Source organism: Oreochromis aureus, linkage group 13 (assembly GCF_013358895.1).
Source record: "Oreochromis aureus strain Israel breed Guangdong linkage group 13, ZZ_aureus, whole genome shotgun sequence".
NCBI classification, from domain to species: Eukaryota; Metazoa; Chordata; class Actinopteri; order Cichliformes; family Cichlidae; genus Oreochromis; species Oreochromis aureus.
Window position 1 is genome coordinate 7,523,326 of NC_052954.1, and position 17,850 is coordinate 7,541,175.

General features: G+C 39.1%; 1 protein-coding gene across 1 annotated transcript; it reads left to right on the forward strand.

The window, feature by feature from the left end:
• Positions 1-611: 611 nt before the first annotated feature.
• Positions 612-4,190, forward strand: LOC116318597 (transmembrane protein 254). The gene is made up of 4 exons (XM_039621379.1): positions 612-756; positions 2,829-2,932; positions 3,491-3,550; positions 3,782-4,190. Exons 1-4 carry the CDS (start codon positions 670-672, stop codon positions 3,900-3,902), a joined length of 372 nt encoding a protein of 123 aa, XP_039477313.1. The 5' UTR covers positions 612-669; the 3' UTR covers positions 3,903-4,190.
• The last annotated feature ends 13,660 nt before the right edge of the window (positions 4,191-17,850 follow it).

A 17,850-nucleotide genomic window follows, 5' to 3' on the forward strand; every position in this document is an offset into this window, starting at 1 on the left:
TACTACTTGGTATATAGTGACACTTATAGGACTGAAATTTATAAATGCAATTTTTTAAATTCATCATTCAGTCTGAATGATGAATTTAAAACCGTTCAAGGTAATTCTTTCATTCAAAGTAATGCAAAGCAACCCCAAAACTGTCTTCCTCTTCCCCAAAAATGGATCGTTTAACGTTACGTGTAGATATTCAGGTAGGCAACAGGGACAGAGTTGGAGAGAGACAGAGAGGAGGCTTGGGGGTTCGCATCAGTGCACCCTGGACCCCACAGTTACAGCTGGATACCGAGTGCCGCCTGGTGTCTGAGTGTGAGAGCTCCCCCTCAACCTATTCCTACTTTAACGTAACATCACTTTAACATAACATCACTGCTCAAAGTGGCTGCTAAAACCTCAAACCAAAGGAAATGACCTGGGCTACCGGGTGGACAGTCCGCTGATTAATGAAACTATCCTGTCGACTTAAATTAATTAAAGAAAAAAAACATTTTTAAAAGTAAAGCGATAATTGTCGTTATTTCAGTAAAATTTTCCCATTTGTGTAATAATCAAAAAAAAAAAAAAAAAAAAAAAAAAAAAGAAAAAAGAAAAAAAACCTGCCCGGACGGTTTAAATATCCGGGTTTAATTGTACGGTCATATTTGTACGGGACAACAAGCAGCAGCGGCGATGGCTACAAGTGATGGACGCGATTATTTTCAGAGAACACGTCTCTTCTGGATGGTCACCCTGTCAGTGGCGCTGATATATTTCGCTGTAAGTTCGTTAAATCAGCTGTACTGTGGTACAACTGAGATATTATTACCGTCAGCCTTTTTTCTGTCATTTGTAACTGCTCGCGGAGCCCGTGGAGTTGTGTTGCACAATATGTCCTCCGGGTAATTTTATTTTTCTGAAAATTACTCGGGGCTCGGGGAGAGTTTAGTCCTCCCTGTTGTCGATTGCTACTTAATTTTTAAATGGGGAAAATGTATAAATATCGGCAGGTTAGTGTATGGAGCCATTGCCAAGGGTGTCTATGTAAAAGCTAATCTTATCGAGGTTCATTCAGTTCTCGGTGTGACACAGGTCAAACAAACAGCTCAAAGTCCACTGTACGGGTTAACACTAGTAGCTGATTCAAAACTCAGTTCAAATTAGCTACGTTAGCTTTCTTTCATTAAGGCTGCCCGCGGTAGTGCTCGGTGAACACTGAGCTGTCACGTACGGGGCGCTTAAGCTAACAGGTGGGCTGGTTTGTACGTGTTGGGGTTAGCTTGTAGCTAATTAACCTTTTGTTTGGTCAAGAAAATATGGCAAAGTGACCCCAAAGCATTCATGCCTGCTTTCCAAAGTATTGCCATTAAGGAGAAATGACTCAAACTGGGGTAGATGGGAGCATACCCGTTTAAATGTACAAACAGTACGGTGGCCCGAAGGTGCCAACGGTTCAGAACTAAAAATACGCAAATTTAAATAAGTTCCACTGTGCTGAAATTACTTTTTAATGAAACCTTCTAAAATTGGTTTAAAATTTGGGAGTGTTACTGTTAAACAGAGGAAATGTTATCAACCTGTTGCCAGTGCCAGGTTTGTTTATTTAGGTAAACGACAGGAATGTTGTGGCTACCTACTCTGAAGTGCTTTTTTGTGCCTTTGACAGTGTCACTGTTCTCATATCCATGACTTCTGAAATGGTGTATTTTGCACCTTGGGGCCACCAAATCAAAATATCCCAAGGTTGATTTATCTATAATCAATTCTAGTTCAAGAAACAAGGCTTGCTGTTGAGGGTATTTTGTGGACATCCAAAGTGGGTTCCAGCATCTGTGTTGTTTTTGTGGCCAGAGCCACAGTCAGCCTGACAGGTCAGAGGTGGGAAGAAATGGACAATGGCAGCAGTGTGTTCTATTTGTCAGCTCATGTCTTTAAAAGAAATGTTTTTCATGAATAATTATCATTAAATGAATCAACAGTTAGTTGGAAGCTAAAGATTATATTGTGTAGAGGATCAGTAATTGGATCGGAGACCACAATGATGCCTACACTTGGTTTCCTTTGGTATAACTCAAACAGCCAAACACAGTGAACAGAACTGATTTTCATCTAAAACTGTGACATGTTTTACGGCATTTTGCACAAGGCTGCACTTTGTAGTGCATAAATCGGCTACAGTCATGATCTAAACTGCTGGAAAGAGTCATTCATAGCACCCTTCCACAGCAGGAAAATAAAATGATACACTTCATTATTGCCACTGTGGGGTCTTCTCATTAAAACAGCAAGTCATTGCCTGTGAGCACTGAGAGTGTCTGATGTTGGCAACTCTTGTTAATATGGGGACCATGGAGGGGACTTTCAGCAGGAAAAAATACGACTTGCTGTGGTCATATGCATGCCATGAAATGAGTATATATCATACAGTCATTAGAAACACAGACAGTCTTTGAATAAACTAAAGTTCTCACACAGTACTGAGCAGAAGTCTTGAGCCACCCATCCTTTAAACTTATTTCTTTAATTTTTTATAACACTGGGCCGAAGTATGGCAGTTTACTAAAACGTGCAGACATACATGGAAATGCAGTTTATAGGGCAAAAACAAAGCTTAACTGTCGTCTTCACATTTTGAACTCTCTCGGGCAAGCTTTCATGTGTTTTCTTTAAGTAGTCTTTGGGAATAGTTCTCTGGACTTGAAGGACATTCCAAAGGTCTTTTTTGAGCAGGGAAAAAACTTCAAAAGACCTTCAGAATGATTGCTTATTTAAAGATACTGCCCTTCAAAAAATTAGAAGGGAGTTTTGTTTTTTGTATATGGTGTTTTTAAACTCCTTCTTTCTGGTTCCAGTGCACAGTGTTTGCACCAGATGTAGTCCCATTTGAGCTCCTTGGTCCATTTGGTACCTTCTCCAAAAACCTTGCATATAACCATCCTGATCTACTGTACAAAGGGTAAGTAATGCAGCACTGTGAAGCCTGCAAACAAAGAATTCTGGTAATGAGGTTTGCTCATTATAGCTTTTGTAATGCAAGCCAATCACTTTAGGAGATCTAAATATACATTTTTCTAATGATGTGCAAATCACCACGCCCAACCCCCCCCCCCCAACCGGCACACGCATGCCACACACGCCCTGCACATGTGGATCGTTGACACAACATTCATGGGTTGCAAATTGATGCTCATGCTGTGGACGGCAATCAGAGCTTAATGTATTGTTGTGGTTTCGGTCACGTGACTCAGCTGCTAAGTCGGTCTGTTCAAAGGCAAGGCAGCTGGAAGCCATCATCGAGTCACTGGTGGTTTGAAATCTGAAACGACTGATCAATTTAAGCTTATCAGCACTCGGTGATTAGAACAGCACGAGGGGAAAACTTGTTTTCAGACCAGAAAAGTCCTCACTGTTAACTTGTGGGGTTTTTTCCCCCCTTTTTGGAAGCATGTGCATTATCCTAGTTTGAAATGTTATCACTGGAGAGTTGAACCTTTTTTCTCCCCCCCCATTTCAGATGGTGGTTGACCTGTGCTATTCATCTTTCTGAGGCCCTGGTTGCACTGAAGTTGTGCAGGTAACAATGCAGGAACCTTAACATCCACTAGGTGGTGCTGCAATCTAATTTTTTTTTTTTTTTTTTTTTTAGCCAAATTTCATGTCAACATGTACATTTTTGAATTTAAGAAAAAAAAAAAATGGCCATCTGGATTCAAATTGTGCATAATTTTCTGTTTAAGGGTTTAACAACCATTGCACACATGATGAATCTATTTCCTAAACATACACTGTTAACTTTTTCCTGCAGTAACAAAGGCATCAAGGACATGTCCACTCGGTGCCTTTGGTTTATCCAGACCTTTCTGTTCGGCTTCGCCTCCCTCCACCTGCTAATTAAGTACGACCCAGAGCGTTCCAAGCAGGACTGACCTTACCAGGAGAAGCCTACAGAACAACACATCTGAGTCTAGAGAGCCCTTCTTGGGGCCTCAACTTCTTCCACTGTTCACTTTGATTATAAGATCCTGCTGGAGAGCATGAAATGGAGCAATACTCTTGAGCCTTTTCTTTAATAGTGTTTCTTTTAATAGAATTCCAAAGACATATCTTTGATAGAAATGCTAGAAATTTTCTTACATAGTTTACAGGAATTAAAGATATTTTGTAATAGAGATCACTGTTTCATTCCATATTTTCTAGATTTAAGGAGAACGGTGCTACCTTTTCAGAAATAATATATTTTAAAGTTTGTCTTGATGATGATAACTAGGGATAAGGGTTATTTAAATATGAGTGTTCTCTTGATGAATTTGAGTGCAGTACATGGAACAAATTTTAGAACAGATTACCTAAAGGTGTTTACATTCAGCCTCGTGGTGCAGTACAGGTGGGTTGGTTTTGAGGGTTTTCCTTTTTCTCAGCTGCTCGGATGAACAGGATGCCTGACACGTTTGCTACAGATGGTATTTTGCCATCACCCTCAAAAGTGCTCTTGGATTAAATAAAGAGGGAGCTGCTGTCAAATTTGCCTTTCTCAGATTAAAGTGCTGTGATTCATAGTCTTAATGTTGACACTACAAAATAAAGGATGACTCAACTGAATCCACTGTGGGGTGTTTTCTTTCTTTCTTTTTTTTTTTTTTTTTTTTTTTTTTTTTTTTTTTAAATAGCATTTGTGTGATTTGAGATGAATGAAGTGGTCTCACCGCTTTCTTCAATTCAGATCTATTTATGTAGTGGCAAATCAAAACAGCCCTCAAGGTGCTTTATACTGTGAGGTACGTGCCTTTCAGTAGTCCAGAGAAAACTGCAATTAAATGGGCAGGTATTGGGTAACAATGGGAAGGAAGAACTTAACAGAAGTCTCAAGACAAAAATTTAATGATCTCCTGTTGTGGTGTATAAACATAGGGTATCCTCAATGACCTGCATGATGTTCTGCAGCAGTCTGAAACTATAGCAACATGACAGGGTTCAGGGTCACCTGATCAGCCCCAACTATATACTTGAGTCTCAAAACTTTGCTACAGCGTAAGACTGGATTTTGTGGATCCTTTACCCAAAACTAAATCCACATGTAAACACACATCGTGACAAGATTCCCAGAGGCTATAACATTTTTTTTTTTTCCCCACCTTTACCAAAAGTTCCTTAAACTGACCAAGGCTCATATTTCATGTGAAAAGTGTTCAAGATGAATCCAACCGTTACCATTTAGAGTCTCAATTATCTATAGAAAGACTCAGACACTTCAAACCATGTGGTGCAAGTTTTGCCTTTGGTTTGGTAGAGAGTGTGCCGTCTACTGTGAGAGAACCTGCCTAAGAAAGGTTGTTGGTGCCCCCCCAAGTCAGCAGTTTCTGAAAGAAACTCCATTATGACCATCAGTTAGCCAAAGGAAAACCATGCTCAGTCTAAGATGAAGGCCCATTATGACAAAAAGACTGTTTTCAGGACTCTTTAAACAGGTGAGAACACTTTTTGGTCCAGCTTGCAAGCACAGTTTGCTGGATCCTGCCTAGTAAGTTATGTAATCCAAATAACTAGGATCTGCCATATGAACATGTTGAAATGTTACTTTCCAAGAAAGCCCGGCTGCTCCACTATCACTGTGTGCGATTGCTTAATATAAACCCTCTGATGATGGGCTGATTTAAAGAGATGTTTGAGTTTGGTGCTCAGTTAAAAAATTCTCATTGTTAGGTATTAGATAATTTAGAGTTCATCCTGTCCCATCTGTCTGAATCTGCTTGGGATGATATAGTCTGCCTGATCCAGGATTCTCTATGAGCTAACTAACCCTCCCATGGGAGTATTTAAATGGTAAATGGCCTGTATTTGTATAGCACTTTCTAGTCCCTAAGGACCCCAAAGTGCTTACACAACCTGTCATCCACCCATTCACACACACATTCACACACTGGTGATGGCAAGCTACATTGTAGCCACAGCCACCCTGGGGCGCACTGACAGAGGCGAGGCTGCCGGACACTGGCGCCACCGGGCCCTCTGACCACCACCAGTAGGCAACGGGTGAAGTGTCTTGCCCAAGGACACAACGAACGAGACTGTCCAAGCCGGGGATCGAACCGGCAACCTTCCAATTACAAGGCGAACTCCCAACTCTTGAGCCACGATCGCCCGTCATTTAGCTCAATGAAGAACTTTGTCTGGATGCTTTGAATCTGCTAGAGCATTATTGTGTAATTACTGTGTAGCGCCCAATTTTGCACTTCCTTTCAACTGTCCTTTCACGGGAATCAAAGCAGGGTATAGATCATCCCATCTGCTACTTTTCCAAGAAGTTCACAAACAGCTCAACTGTAGCACTATTGAAAAGGAAGTCCTTGCCTTGCAGAACTGTGAAATCTACATTAAGTCTAGGTCACAACCAATTCAAGTGTTCACTGAACAGAATCCATTTCAGATGAAAAACTCAAACCAGAGACTGATGCGCTGGTGTCTTCTTATACAAGATTTTAATTTGCTGATTAATTAAAAAAAACAAACAAACACTGGGAATGTAATGACAGACGCAAAGTACAAGACCCCATCCACTGGAGTCCCAGAAATCTTCCTGTAAAATCTGTACTAAGATTACCAGGTCAGCCATATTTTCAAGTGCAGACATGCTCTAATCGACTTGATTTACCAAGTTCCAAAGGTTTCCTATAGACTGCCATCTGATGCTGCTATGTTCTCCCTTGTCACCACCTTCCAGTTGCCTATCTGTTCCAGATTGCAGCTCTTGCAGTCTGAAAGAGTGCAGGAAGATATAACTGTGTGTACCTGTGTGTTTGTTCCTTTGTCTTCTTAAAGTACGTATTCACAACATCTCTTCCCATCCTTTTTGTAAAATCCACTGTCATGTCCTTCTGCATTTCTCTCCTTAACACCATATCTACGCAACACTTCTTCATCACCTCTGCTCCTTCACCTCCATGTCCCCTGTAATCTGCTCTAATCACTCATCTCCCCTGGGGACACTCTCTACCCTTCATTCATCTCAAAATTCTCTTTTATCTTCTGACAGCCAACTTGTGCATACACACTGACAACATTCAACATCACCCCTTTGATTTCCAGCTTTGAACTCACAATCACTAGTCACACACTCTCCCTTCAAAATCACCCCAACTCCATTTCTCTTCCTACCTACACTATGTTAGAACGGCTTCAATCAACCTTCACTGCTCCTAGTTTTGCTTCTCTTCCATCCAATATATCTGCCTTTCTTCTCTCCATCATATCATCGCCCTCTTTACCAGTCATATATTTAAACCACCACACTCTTGCCTTTCCTCCTCTCTTGCTACCCCTTAAGATGCTATTTATTTGTCTTTGGCCAACAGTAGTACAATTTCCACCAGAATCCTTCTGACCAACAGAGGCGGTCATTGTAAACCCGAGCTTTGACCAAACTGCTATGGAAATCTCATTCTTTATCATCCATGTGTTTGATTTGGCCAACATTTTATACCACATGCCCTTCCTGGTGGAGCCCTCCCCATTTAGCCAAGTCTGGTACTAGCACTAGGAGTACACTGACTTGTAACCCCCCTATGTCTGGGTCAGATGTTTAATTAAACACTTACTTAAATGATTGTATGTAGATTATGTAGCTTATCTAGTTATGTTAATTATGTAGCCCAATTAGCAAAGTAACAATCACTGTTAATGTAAGAAGTTATCGTTTCCTGGCTAGGAGCTTTAGCTGTTTCGGGAAACCTTGGACTCATCAATCACAGCTCTGAATGTATCACTTCTGACAAGAAGGTGTTTGTGTGTGACGTGGGCCAAATCAGGCTAAAGCAGTAGCACGGGGTCACAATGTCCTCTGCTTACAAACTTAAGAGCATTAGCTTGTCTTAAATGGCCCAGTCTCAACTAGAGCTTTGTCCAGACATTGGTCAGTTGGACAGTGCAGACACTACTTATTTTTAAATCCTGTGTTACTTATACTTTTGGTGAAAGTAGACCAGCAATGAAGAAAAACTCAAACTAGTTGTCTAGTCTAGCTAGTCCCCTACTTTGCATATAAACTTCACAAATGTGAAAACACGGTTACGGTTCATTTGTCTGGAGTTTTATTTGGAGAACGGTTTTAGGAGGGTTGAAACTGCCACTGTGGACAGAACAAATACAGAAATATTTACAGCATTTTAAAAAGAACATTCAATGAAAAATAGACCTTATATAGTGATACTCTAGGAAGCTGTACGTGTGCTACAGAAGTCACACTCCACCCTTTAGCTAATGCAGACTGATCCAGGTTCTGCCAGGGGGCGGAGCCACAAGTTGGCCACCCATGACAGCCGTTAATGAAGACCCAGAGGGCTCGACACACACTCACAGAACTCAAATAATTTTTTTGCAGAACTGTTTCTCTATAGGGACACATTTTAATTGTAATTAGCTTATATGCTTTACCAACAACTGGGGAAAAAAAGCTTTATCCACTGTTACAGATTTATTTAATCACTTGAGGATTACATAAAAAGCTTATATAATAAGAGTAAATGAAGAAAAATCTTGGCCCTACAGTAATTGAAAACACAGAAAAATATTTTATTCTGTGCCAGCCCAATGTTAACCCATTAAATGGCCCAAGTTGGGAACCACTATAAAAATAGTGTGAATCCGCCATAGCATTCAGTTAGAATTAGCATCATCAACTGGGATGCAGTTGTTACGGGTCCGAAATTGAGGATGAGAGTAAAACAATGATGGTCCAGAAGAGGTCAATCAAACAATTGATTTTAATGAATGCACGCAGCGTGGAGAGGTGTAAACTGCAAAACAGTTGTACATCTCTGCCCAAAATACACTCTAGATTGCTTTTATAGCATCAGGGTATTGTAACGCCCCTTCTTGCGTTTACAAGCACATAATTTGCATGTACAGAACATTCATGTATTTTAAGAATTAAATGCAAACACAGAGGTTCCTCCTTGTGGCATACTCTTCCGAATATAGTGATGACCTAAGGCCTTTGAGGTCACCATGGACTGGACATCCTCCGTCACCTGTAACTAAGCAAACTCAAATACCACAAGAAGCTGAATACATTCAGGCCTTTGCTCAGCTACTATTTTACTGTAACAATATACTCAGCATATGAGTTATGATATATATATTTAACTCAATGATTCTAAAGTAGTTATACTGCACCTATAATAAACATGTTAATATTTGATTATGATAACCCCTATAATATAAATTATAACATAACGCCAGCAGCTTCAATAAATGCTTGGATGAAATGATAATTAATGCAATGACAAGATGATGGTTATGTAAAATAGTCCCTATAATTCTACAATTCCCCCTTTTGACGTCTTCCAAAGACGTCACTACACTATTCCCAGGTCCACTACCTTCGCTCTGACCCTCTCTCTGCTACACCTTACTAACCTACTGTGTTCATCTCATGGGTTCCTGTCATTATTCAAAGTTGGTTCCCAATATCATATCAGGCAAAATCACAAACCCTACTGCCACGTCTGCTTTGTTAAGCTCTTCAGCTAGACTCTGTACCGGTTTGCCAATCTGTGTGTACATGCCTCTACACTTTTAATGTCTAAATGCACATCTGGATGTATGTGCACTTGTATGTCTATCTGCATCTATGAGTCAGTGGTTTTCATAAAAAACGCGTTAAAGTGAAGAATGTTTCCTGACTATTAACTCCTGATACTGGAGGGACTTTCCGGGTTGCCCAACCTCTTAGGTTTGGCCTTTTACACTTTTACTAAAGAAATTTTAACAGAGCCCAAAGAGATTTTTATTTTGCTCCTGTGCTTGACAGGTTAAGCGAAGTTGTTTTTGTTTTGTTTTGAAATTTTTCCCTTCTGTGTGTGTGTGTGTACATAAATAAGAATATGATAATCAACATAAGATCCCTGGTTTGCAAATGATTTTCTGCCCCGCTGCAGGGCAACATCATGTGGTGGTGAGTCTATGTTGGCTAGTTTAATGCAAATATGTAACAGTTGCTTCATTACATTGCCCACTCAGAGTTGCGCAGTTTCAAAGTATGTGGAGAATTCAATACACATTTCTTGGCTAATTATTTTCCTATAAAGTGAAATCAAACATTACATTTGATTTTACTTATGTATTATCCTGTTCTGGGCTCTATCCATTATATTAACTTTATTTAATCTCAATACTCTTTATGTGTGTGAGCAACGCTTTTAGTCTTATTAAACACAACCCAAGTAAAATGCACACCATCCCCATGTCAGCCTAAATCTCCGCTAAAAAGCACACTTCAAAGTTTTCTATCTGGATTTACGCCTCTTTTGGCCTCAAGCATATACATAACATGCAAAGGTTACTGTTAATGCCCGTTAGACAAGTTTCCATTATCTACAACATTTTGTTTCACCCGGTTCACCCTCACACATTTCTTGTTCACTTATTGCATATTTATCTTTAACACCATTTACCTCAGTAGTTGCTAAGCAGAAACAAAGCAACCTGTGGTCCACCTTTACCCTGTAAAATAAACCCCTGTTATGATTGTGTCTGTAAGCATGTCTTGCATTCATTCATTACACTCCCCGCCATTCCTGCAAGTTAGGAGCTGTAAAGTTGAAAGCTGCATCAAGTCCAGGCCTTTGGCCTGGCCTATATTTAAATCATGTGTGTTTGTAAGCGTGCATGCAATTCACCTGCTATGTTCTCATCTTCCCTCAACATGTATCACCTGGACACTCTCACCAGTGAAGCTTAAAACCCTCTTGGATAGAACATCAACTCTAAACAAGCACAGATATGCAATGTGTATAAAATGAACTAAACCTGTGAATAGAATGAATGTGATGACAAACCTATGCAATGCAATATGAACCCTGTAAACAATATTACTGGTATTATTTTGTCATAAAATAAATCAAACAAATAACTTAAGCTGTGTGACGGCACCTTGCGTTTCGCCAGGCTGTGAACTGCCCTAAATCTACTTGCTACACCACCCCTTTTCACCTAGTTTAATTTTTTTCAATCCTAATTTAAACTATTCCTGACTTCCCTCAATGCACACTGTAAAGTGTAAAAGATACAGTTAGCTTTCTCCTGGTAAAAGGTCCTACATTATTTTCTCTACCTTTGGAAACATCCTCTATCGAGTTAACCCATTTCATTTTTCAAACTTAGGCCTGATTTCTTCGCCCCTTTAACGGGTAGCGCATATCCGGTCTGAACACTGTGTTTGGGCAATTTACGAATTGTTGCAGGATTTCTATGTTATGTAAAGTTCCTCTCATCCCTTTTATGCTTCCATTATAACCTGTGTCTAACAAGCTTTTGATCTTCTTTGTAATATAAACAACTCGGTGTATTTGTGCTCTGTTCTTCTCCTTTCTCTCATCTGATCATCTCAAGCACGTCCTGTACCAAATTTGCTTCCTCTTTTCAAGCCCACATTTAATTACAAGCTCTAACACATTTGCCCTATACGGCGGTCTCGACGTGTTTCCTGTCTACTTATAAAAATACCAGAGTTATTCTCAGAACTCAGAGCTGAAGTTCCCCTTTTCTAAGTCTGTAGGTTCAAGAAGAGAGCAAGCTGCTAGTCGGTAAACAACTTTATCATCACATAAGTTATTAGGTAAACGTCACGTAGACACATTTCATGTAGCTGATAACATATATACAATTTTCCTTTGACATATCTGTATGTGCACGCCTAAATTATAACCTCTTATTCTAGAAATCAAAATAACCTGAAAATAACACTTTCTGCCTCAGTTTTACCATACCTAAATTATCAAAAACCTAAACATCATCAAGTAATCCTAAAACCCTTTCAAATTAAACCTTAAATCCTGTAACTCCCCCTTTTGTGACACATCTCATGTGTTACAAACTCAAAATCCTTCACTCAGGTTAGGGCATTAAAAAGGTTAGTCATATCATATTAAGTCTACATGCTCCGGACCTTCAAACCTGTTTTTAAGGAATGAAATCAAATTAATCATCATGTCAAATCTTTTCTTGGCTCCATCCACAGCCTGCATCCTTGAAACGTCCTATAAACAAAAGCCTGTGTGTTAACCAGAACATCACCTTTTATACTCACTTTCTCCACTGATGATCCAACCTGTGTTATAACCCAAAATAAACTTACACAGAACAGTTATTAATCATGTGTCCCCTCCGTTCATGGTAACTTAAGTTACATCAATGTTTCCCTTTTTAGCATTTAGCATCCTATAATGTAATAACATAATCCAACCCCAATAAATAATTTTCTCAACGCACACATCAATATCCCAAAATCAGCATCCCCAGATTTAAGTCTCCCACTTGTCCTGTTTGTCAACCTTTTATTTATTTCCCCTCTTGGTCCGATCACTCGCATTCACTCACATGCATTCACATGATATATTTTGCTGATCTGCAGCCTTCATGCACGTCATCAGATGCTCCACATCAGCAAAATGAGCTCAATCATTTGTTTTATTTCGTTTTTCCTTTTAGGAAAATAGTTCTCTATACTTTTGACTGGATTGACTCGCTGCAATCCTTACTTGGTAATTTGTCCGCGCCCGTCAGTTCACTCTCTTCCAGGCCTGCTTAGAGCAAAATGAGAAAAAGAGAGCTGATTGTTAGCTCATCAAAGTACAAAACAAAATCACCTGACAGGTTTTTTCTAAGTGCACTGTTATAAAAACTATGGGCCCTTTTAGACCTGTCCATATTTATCAAAACTCCCTCTATTAAAATGAAAACAACAGCCCCAAAAATCTTAAACCATCTTAAATTTCACCCATTCAACACACGAAAACCTCGCCAAAAGCTACACCGTTTCGTACACAACAATAACCCCGGTTAAGCACTTTACCATACTCAGATTCAGCCTAACACCTTACAACAATGTGTCAACACTAATTTATAAACCTCCTAATCAAATTTGCACCTCTGAACAATCTACCCCTCCTTTAAGGCCTCAATCACACACACACAGCAAGCTCCTCTGTCCACATTCACACAAGCTCTCAAACCTTTCCATACTCAGCCATATCTCAACAATTAACTTGGCAAAAGAAATACATGTTTAAACTTTATCACATTATTTAATTATTTTCATTTTCTTTCTATACTAATCACTTGTTTTGATCACTCAGTGCAAGAGCACTCCTAAGTCACTCTTATAAACACTTTTCTTTTGTTTTGTTTTTTTTTCCATCTCTTTTAAATCTTTCCATCAATTGTATTAACCATTCACACCATTCTCTCACTCATACAAGCAGCAAGCAGATCTTCATTGCATATGCTTATGTTCTTAGCCAGGTTTTTAATCAATATCTGTTCATTAAGCTTCAGGAGCTTGTCTTTATAAGGTTAATGCATTTTCTGTTTGTGTGTGTATGAGTATATGTTATTTTGCATCTATGACTTCACAGTCTCCCAGACTTCTTCCCAACTCTCCAGTTAAGCAGTCAGTTTTCTTTTTCCCCGAGTTACTAACCCACATTTTGATTTCCCACCTTAAATTACCGCCCTCCTGGTCTTCAGCCAGGAGCTGGGGCTTGCTTTTCAGGTTCCTGGACACATCATGCTGTGAACAATTCAACCAGAAACTTGCCTTAACTTATCCATAGATGTTAACCTCTAACTTTCTTCCGACTGCTGCTGTGGAGAGCCGGTCCAAGTCTGCTTTACTCCTGAAAATAACAAAACTAAGACATTTTCATTATTATCACAAGTGCTTAAATGACCCGTTTCTCTTTTTCTAGTCAAAAATACCAATTATGTCATGTATGTAACCGTGTTCTTCCTTGCGTTATGTGGTCATGTAAATGCAGTGTAAGCTGTTTTCTTCATTGCATCCTTATGTATTTATTGCATTTTCATGTATTCATATTTAATTTATGCATCTTTTCACTGAGCTCTAGATTCAAACTATCTCACTTCTGATTCATTTCAAAAATAATCTCACATGTAACAATTTGTATGTGTGTTTTCTATTCATTAATATAATTGTCAGTTATTTTGATTATCTTTACCTTTTGTATTGTCTACCTCTTTGTTGTGATGTGGTGGACATCCCTAAACTATCACGAGTTCAGGGTTCAATTTTCAATCCAATTATATCCTATATTCTCGCAGTCAAACTCGTCCAGCTTCATCTCTCACTGGTCCTTTTTCATTCACAGTGTCCTGTTCGGGCTTCAGAGCCCCAGCAAACACAGTCTGTTTCTTCTCTGTTTTGATCTTTCAGTATTTCCTCTTCCTTCAGTCTTATTTTCATTTGCTCTGTTTTCTTCTCCATTCATCTTTTCAATCTTTTCTTCCCAGATTAAGTCCCAGCATGGCAAAATATCACTCAATGTCCAGTGCTCTTCCAGAATTCTTTATCCCACTGTTCAACTGCCCAGCCTGTATTTTCACAGTACATGTTGCATTAGTCTTACATGCTGCTGCTGGTCGTCAGTCGTCATCAGTGTTAATGGATCAGTGGCACTGTCGTTTGCCTGCTGTATTCAAGTCCACGATGTTCTATCTGTCTTCATCAGGTGATTAACTGTCCTTTGCGTGTCTTCTCGGGGTGAAGGACAAAGTAAGAGCTCAAGCTGCACAATTTCGAGCCAAAGACTGGCTTATTTTCTCCCAATTCTTTTAATCTACTTTTCTGCTGCTGAACTCAAGGTTGCAAAGTTGAAAGACGCCCACCTGTATTGACACCCTAAACCATATAATTAGTAATATATGCATTTTTCTTAAAGGCTTCATTTGCTTCATGTGCCTAGAGTTAAATCTCTCTCTGTGTTCTTTCTGTACACACTCAGTTCCCATATATGGGCATGCACAGTTCCTGTTCACTATTTCCTGTCGCTGCAGCCCCGGTAGACAGAGCAATATTTCCTGTTCCTCAAACTAATCTAACTCCTTTGTTTTTTTTTTTGAATTAGAAACACTTTCAAACTTTAGCACATCCTACTTTTCATCACACAAGAAATATATTTCACACTCCTTTATTCCATACACACCTTTTAAATGCTCTAACCTCTTTCAGACGCCATAAATCGTCTCACACGCACTGCCTTTCTCTCTCTCAGACTTCCCCTTTTCACTTACTCAGACAAATCACACAGTCACTCAAATCAAATACTGACAGCATTCACACAGTTAAAATCACACAAAATACGCTTTCATACGAGTATTTTGGACATGCCTTCCATGATCAGAAAGAGCAAGTCAAAAGAAAAAGAAAAAGAAAACTGAAACCTCTCATAACATCACTGAAGGTCAAATATCTTCATAGACCCAAAAGTAAGCATATTATTTCCCTAGTCAAAAGTCAAACCGTTACTCACAGTAATTTTTAATCTCACAGCCTTTGTGTTTTGAAACTAAAAGAGGAAGGAACAGCGCCCAATTTAAACTGCGCATGTTGTCACTCAACAACACACACACAGAAAATGTAACTGTATATATTATCTCAAACTGAAACAAAACCCATCTAAAAATCCTAAAACATCTTACTTGACACCCCAAAACACACATCGCTTACAGACATATTTATTAATTAAATTATCTCAAATTCAATTTCAGTTCTCAGAACCCAGGTAACGGTCTTAAGTATCAACAGTTTATGTATCCTATCTCAAAACCCCGCAAAGTCATACAGTCATGGCAAGAAATAAAACTTTACTTACAATATTATAATAAACAACTCCAGCGTCTTAAATACAGGCATCAGCCATGTGTAGCAGTCCCTATAAACTTCCTATCAGTCTTACACAGTTTTACCTAGTACAGACACGTGTCAAGCAAACCCCATACTCATATTCTACAGTTATCATGAAATACTTATCATAATCAACAACAGTCACACAAATATAATAAACATAAACTGCATTTCTTCCCTTAAACACAGATTGAAGTCGTCCTTAACCCTGGCTCTGCAGTCAGTCATTAGCCACTCATTAGTAAACAGGAAATGTCACTCTAAATAAGTCACAAGCATCTCATTTACATAAACACAGACACACTCTCAAAATAAACAGCCTGCTGCAGTGCCCGTGGCAGACAGAGCCTATATACAAACATAGAAATTATAACACAGAGACGTCTGATAAATTAAATAATATTTACAAGGCCTTAAATTGCACAACCTACATAATTTAGACAAAATTTGAATTAACCCTCCAAGGGACAAACTCCAAGTTTTTGATAATCAATGACAGTCTCAGTTCCAAACTGTATCTGCTCTAATCCCTAAATATCCTAAGTAAATTTAAAAGCGTCCAACGCCCAAGGTCCAACCTTTATTACCCAAACAAAGTGCAAACACCGTTCCAAACGGTCAACTGATCCAATCAGTAGCTATTTTGGACCGTCCTCAGTTGTCCACGATTGCCAATCGGACTATCCCGTCCAACGGAAAATCCTGAGCGTCCCCAGGAAATTGGGAGCGTCACCTCCGAACAATGCACTTTCTTAGAACTTCCCACAGTTCCGTTCTACAGAAATTTACTTGTATTTTAAAGACATCCTATGAAACCACAAAACCGACTGTATTGATGTCCAAGCCCAGCTTTATATTCAATTATGACTGTATTACCATATACAGATTTCAAATGACCTATATCCTAAATTCAGTAGTCCAACTACTTTAAATTCTCTTTCCTTAGCAGTCCAACTGCATTTCCTTTAATCAGTACTGTCACTTAACCTTACATTATCATTACTTCAACTTCAATTCTCATGAGATTTTCACCAAAATCAAAACAGACTTTCACCAGTAATTTTCAGTGAGTAGACTTTCAATTTTGTCAGAACCAATTCAGCACTGTTTGGAAATAATTCAACAGGTAGTGCCTTACCTTTGAATAAGCCGGCTTATGTCCACTCACTTCGACCACTGACTCGTGTCTGCCTGTTTGAGCACCTTGGACCCTCTCAGTCTCAACCTCCAACTTTTCTCCCTCAACCGGCCAATGCACCAAATGTTACGGGTCCGAAATTGAGGATGAGAGTAAAACAATGATGGTCCAGAAGAGGTCAATCAAACAATTGATTTTAATGAATGCACGCAGCGTGGAGAGGTGTAAACTGCAAAACAGTTGTACATCTCTGCCCAAAATACACTCTAGATTGCTTTTATAGCATCAGGGTATTGTAACGCCCCTTCTTGCGTTTACAAGCACATAATTTGCATGTACAGAACATTCATGTATTTTAAGAATTAAATGCAAACACAGAGGTTCCTCCTTGTGGCATACTCTTCCGAATATAGTGATGACCTAAGGCCTTTGAGGTCACCATGGACTGGACATCCTCCCGTCACCTGTAACTAAGCAAACTCAAATACCACAAGAAGCTGAATACATTCAGGCCTTTGCTCAGCTACTATTTTACTGTAACAATATACTCAGCATATGAGTTATGATACATATATATTTAACTCAATGATTCTAAAGTAGTTATACTGCACCTATAATAAACATGTTAATATTTGATTATGATAACCCCTATAATATAAATTATAACATAACGCCAGCAGCTTCAATAAATGCTTGGATGAAATGATAATTAATGCAATGACAAGATGATGGTTATGTAAAATAGTCCCTATAATTCTACACAGTTTAACCGCTTCACAGTATATTTAAGGTGCCATGATGAAGAAGAACAAAAGCAGCATTAGTAATAGAAGGAACATGTAGATTTGCACTATAATCTCAAGGCTTTTCTGTTTACACTTAGGTTTGCTGACCAAGCATTCTCTTAATGAGTCTCATATAACAGAGCTTGCATATCATAAGAGTGTGTGTGTGTTGCAGGAATGGTTTGCATGTGTTATCCCGATGGCAGGAATCTGTTTTCAGTCAGTCTAGTTTTGTGTTCAGGATTTCGCTGTGA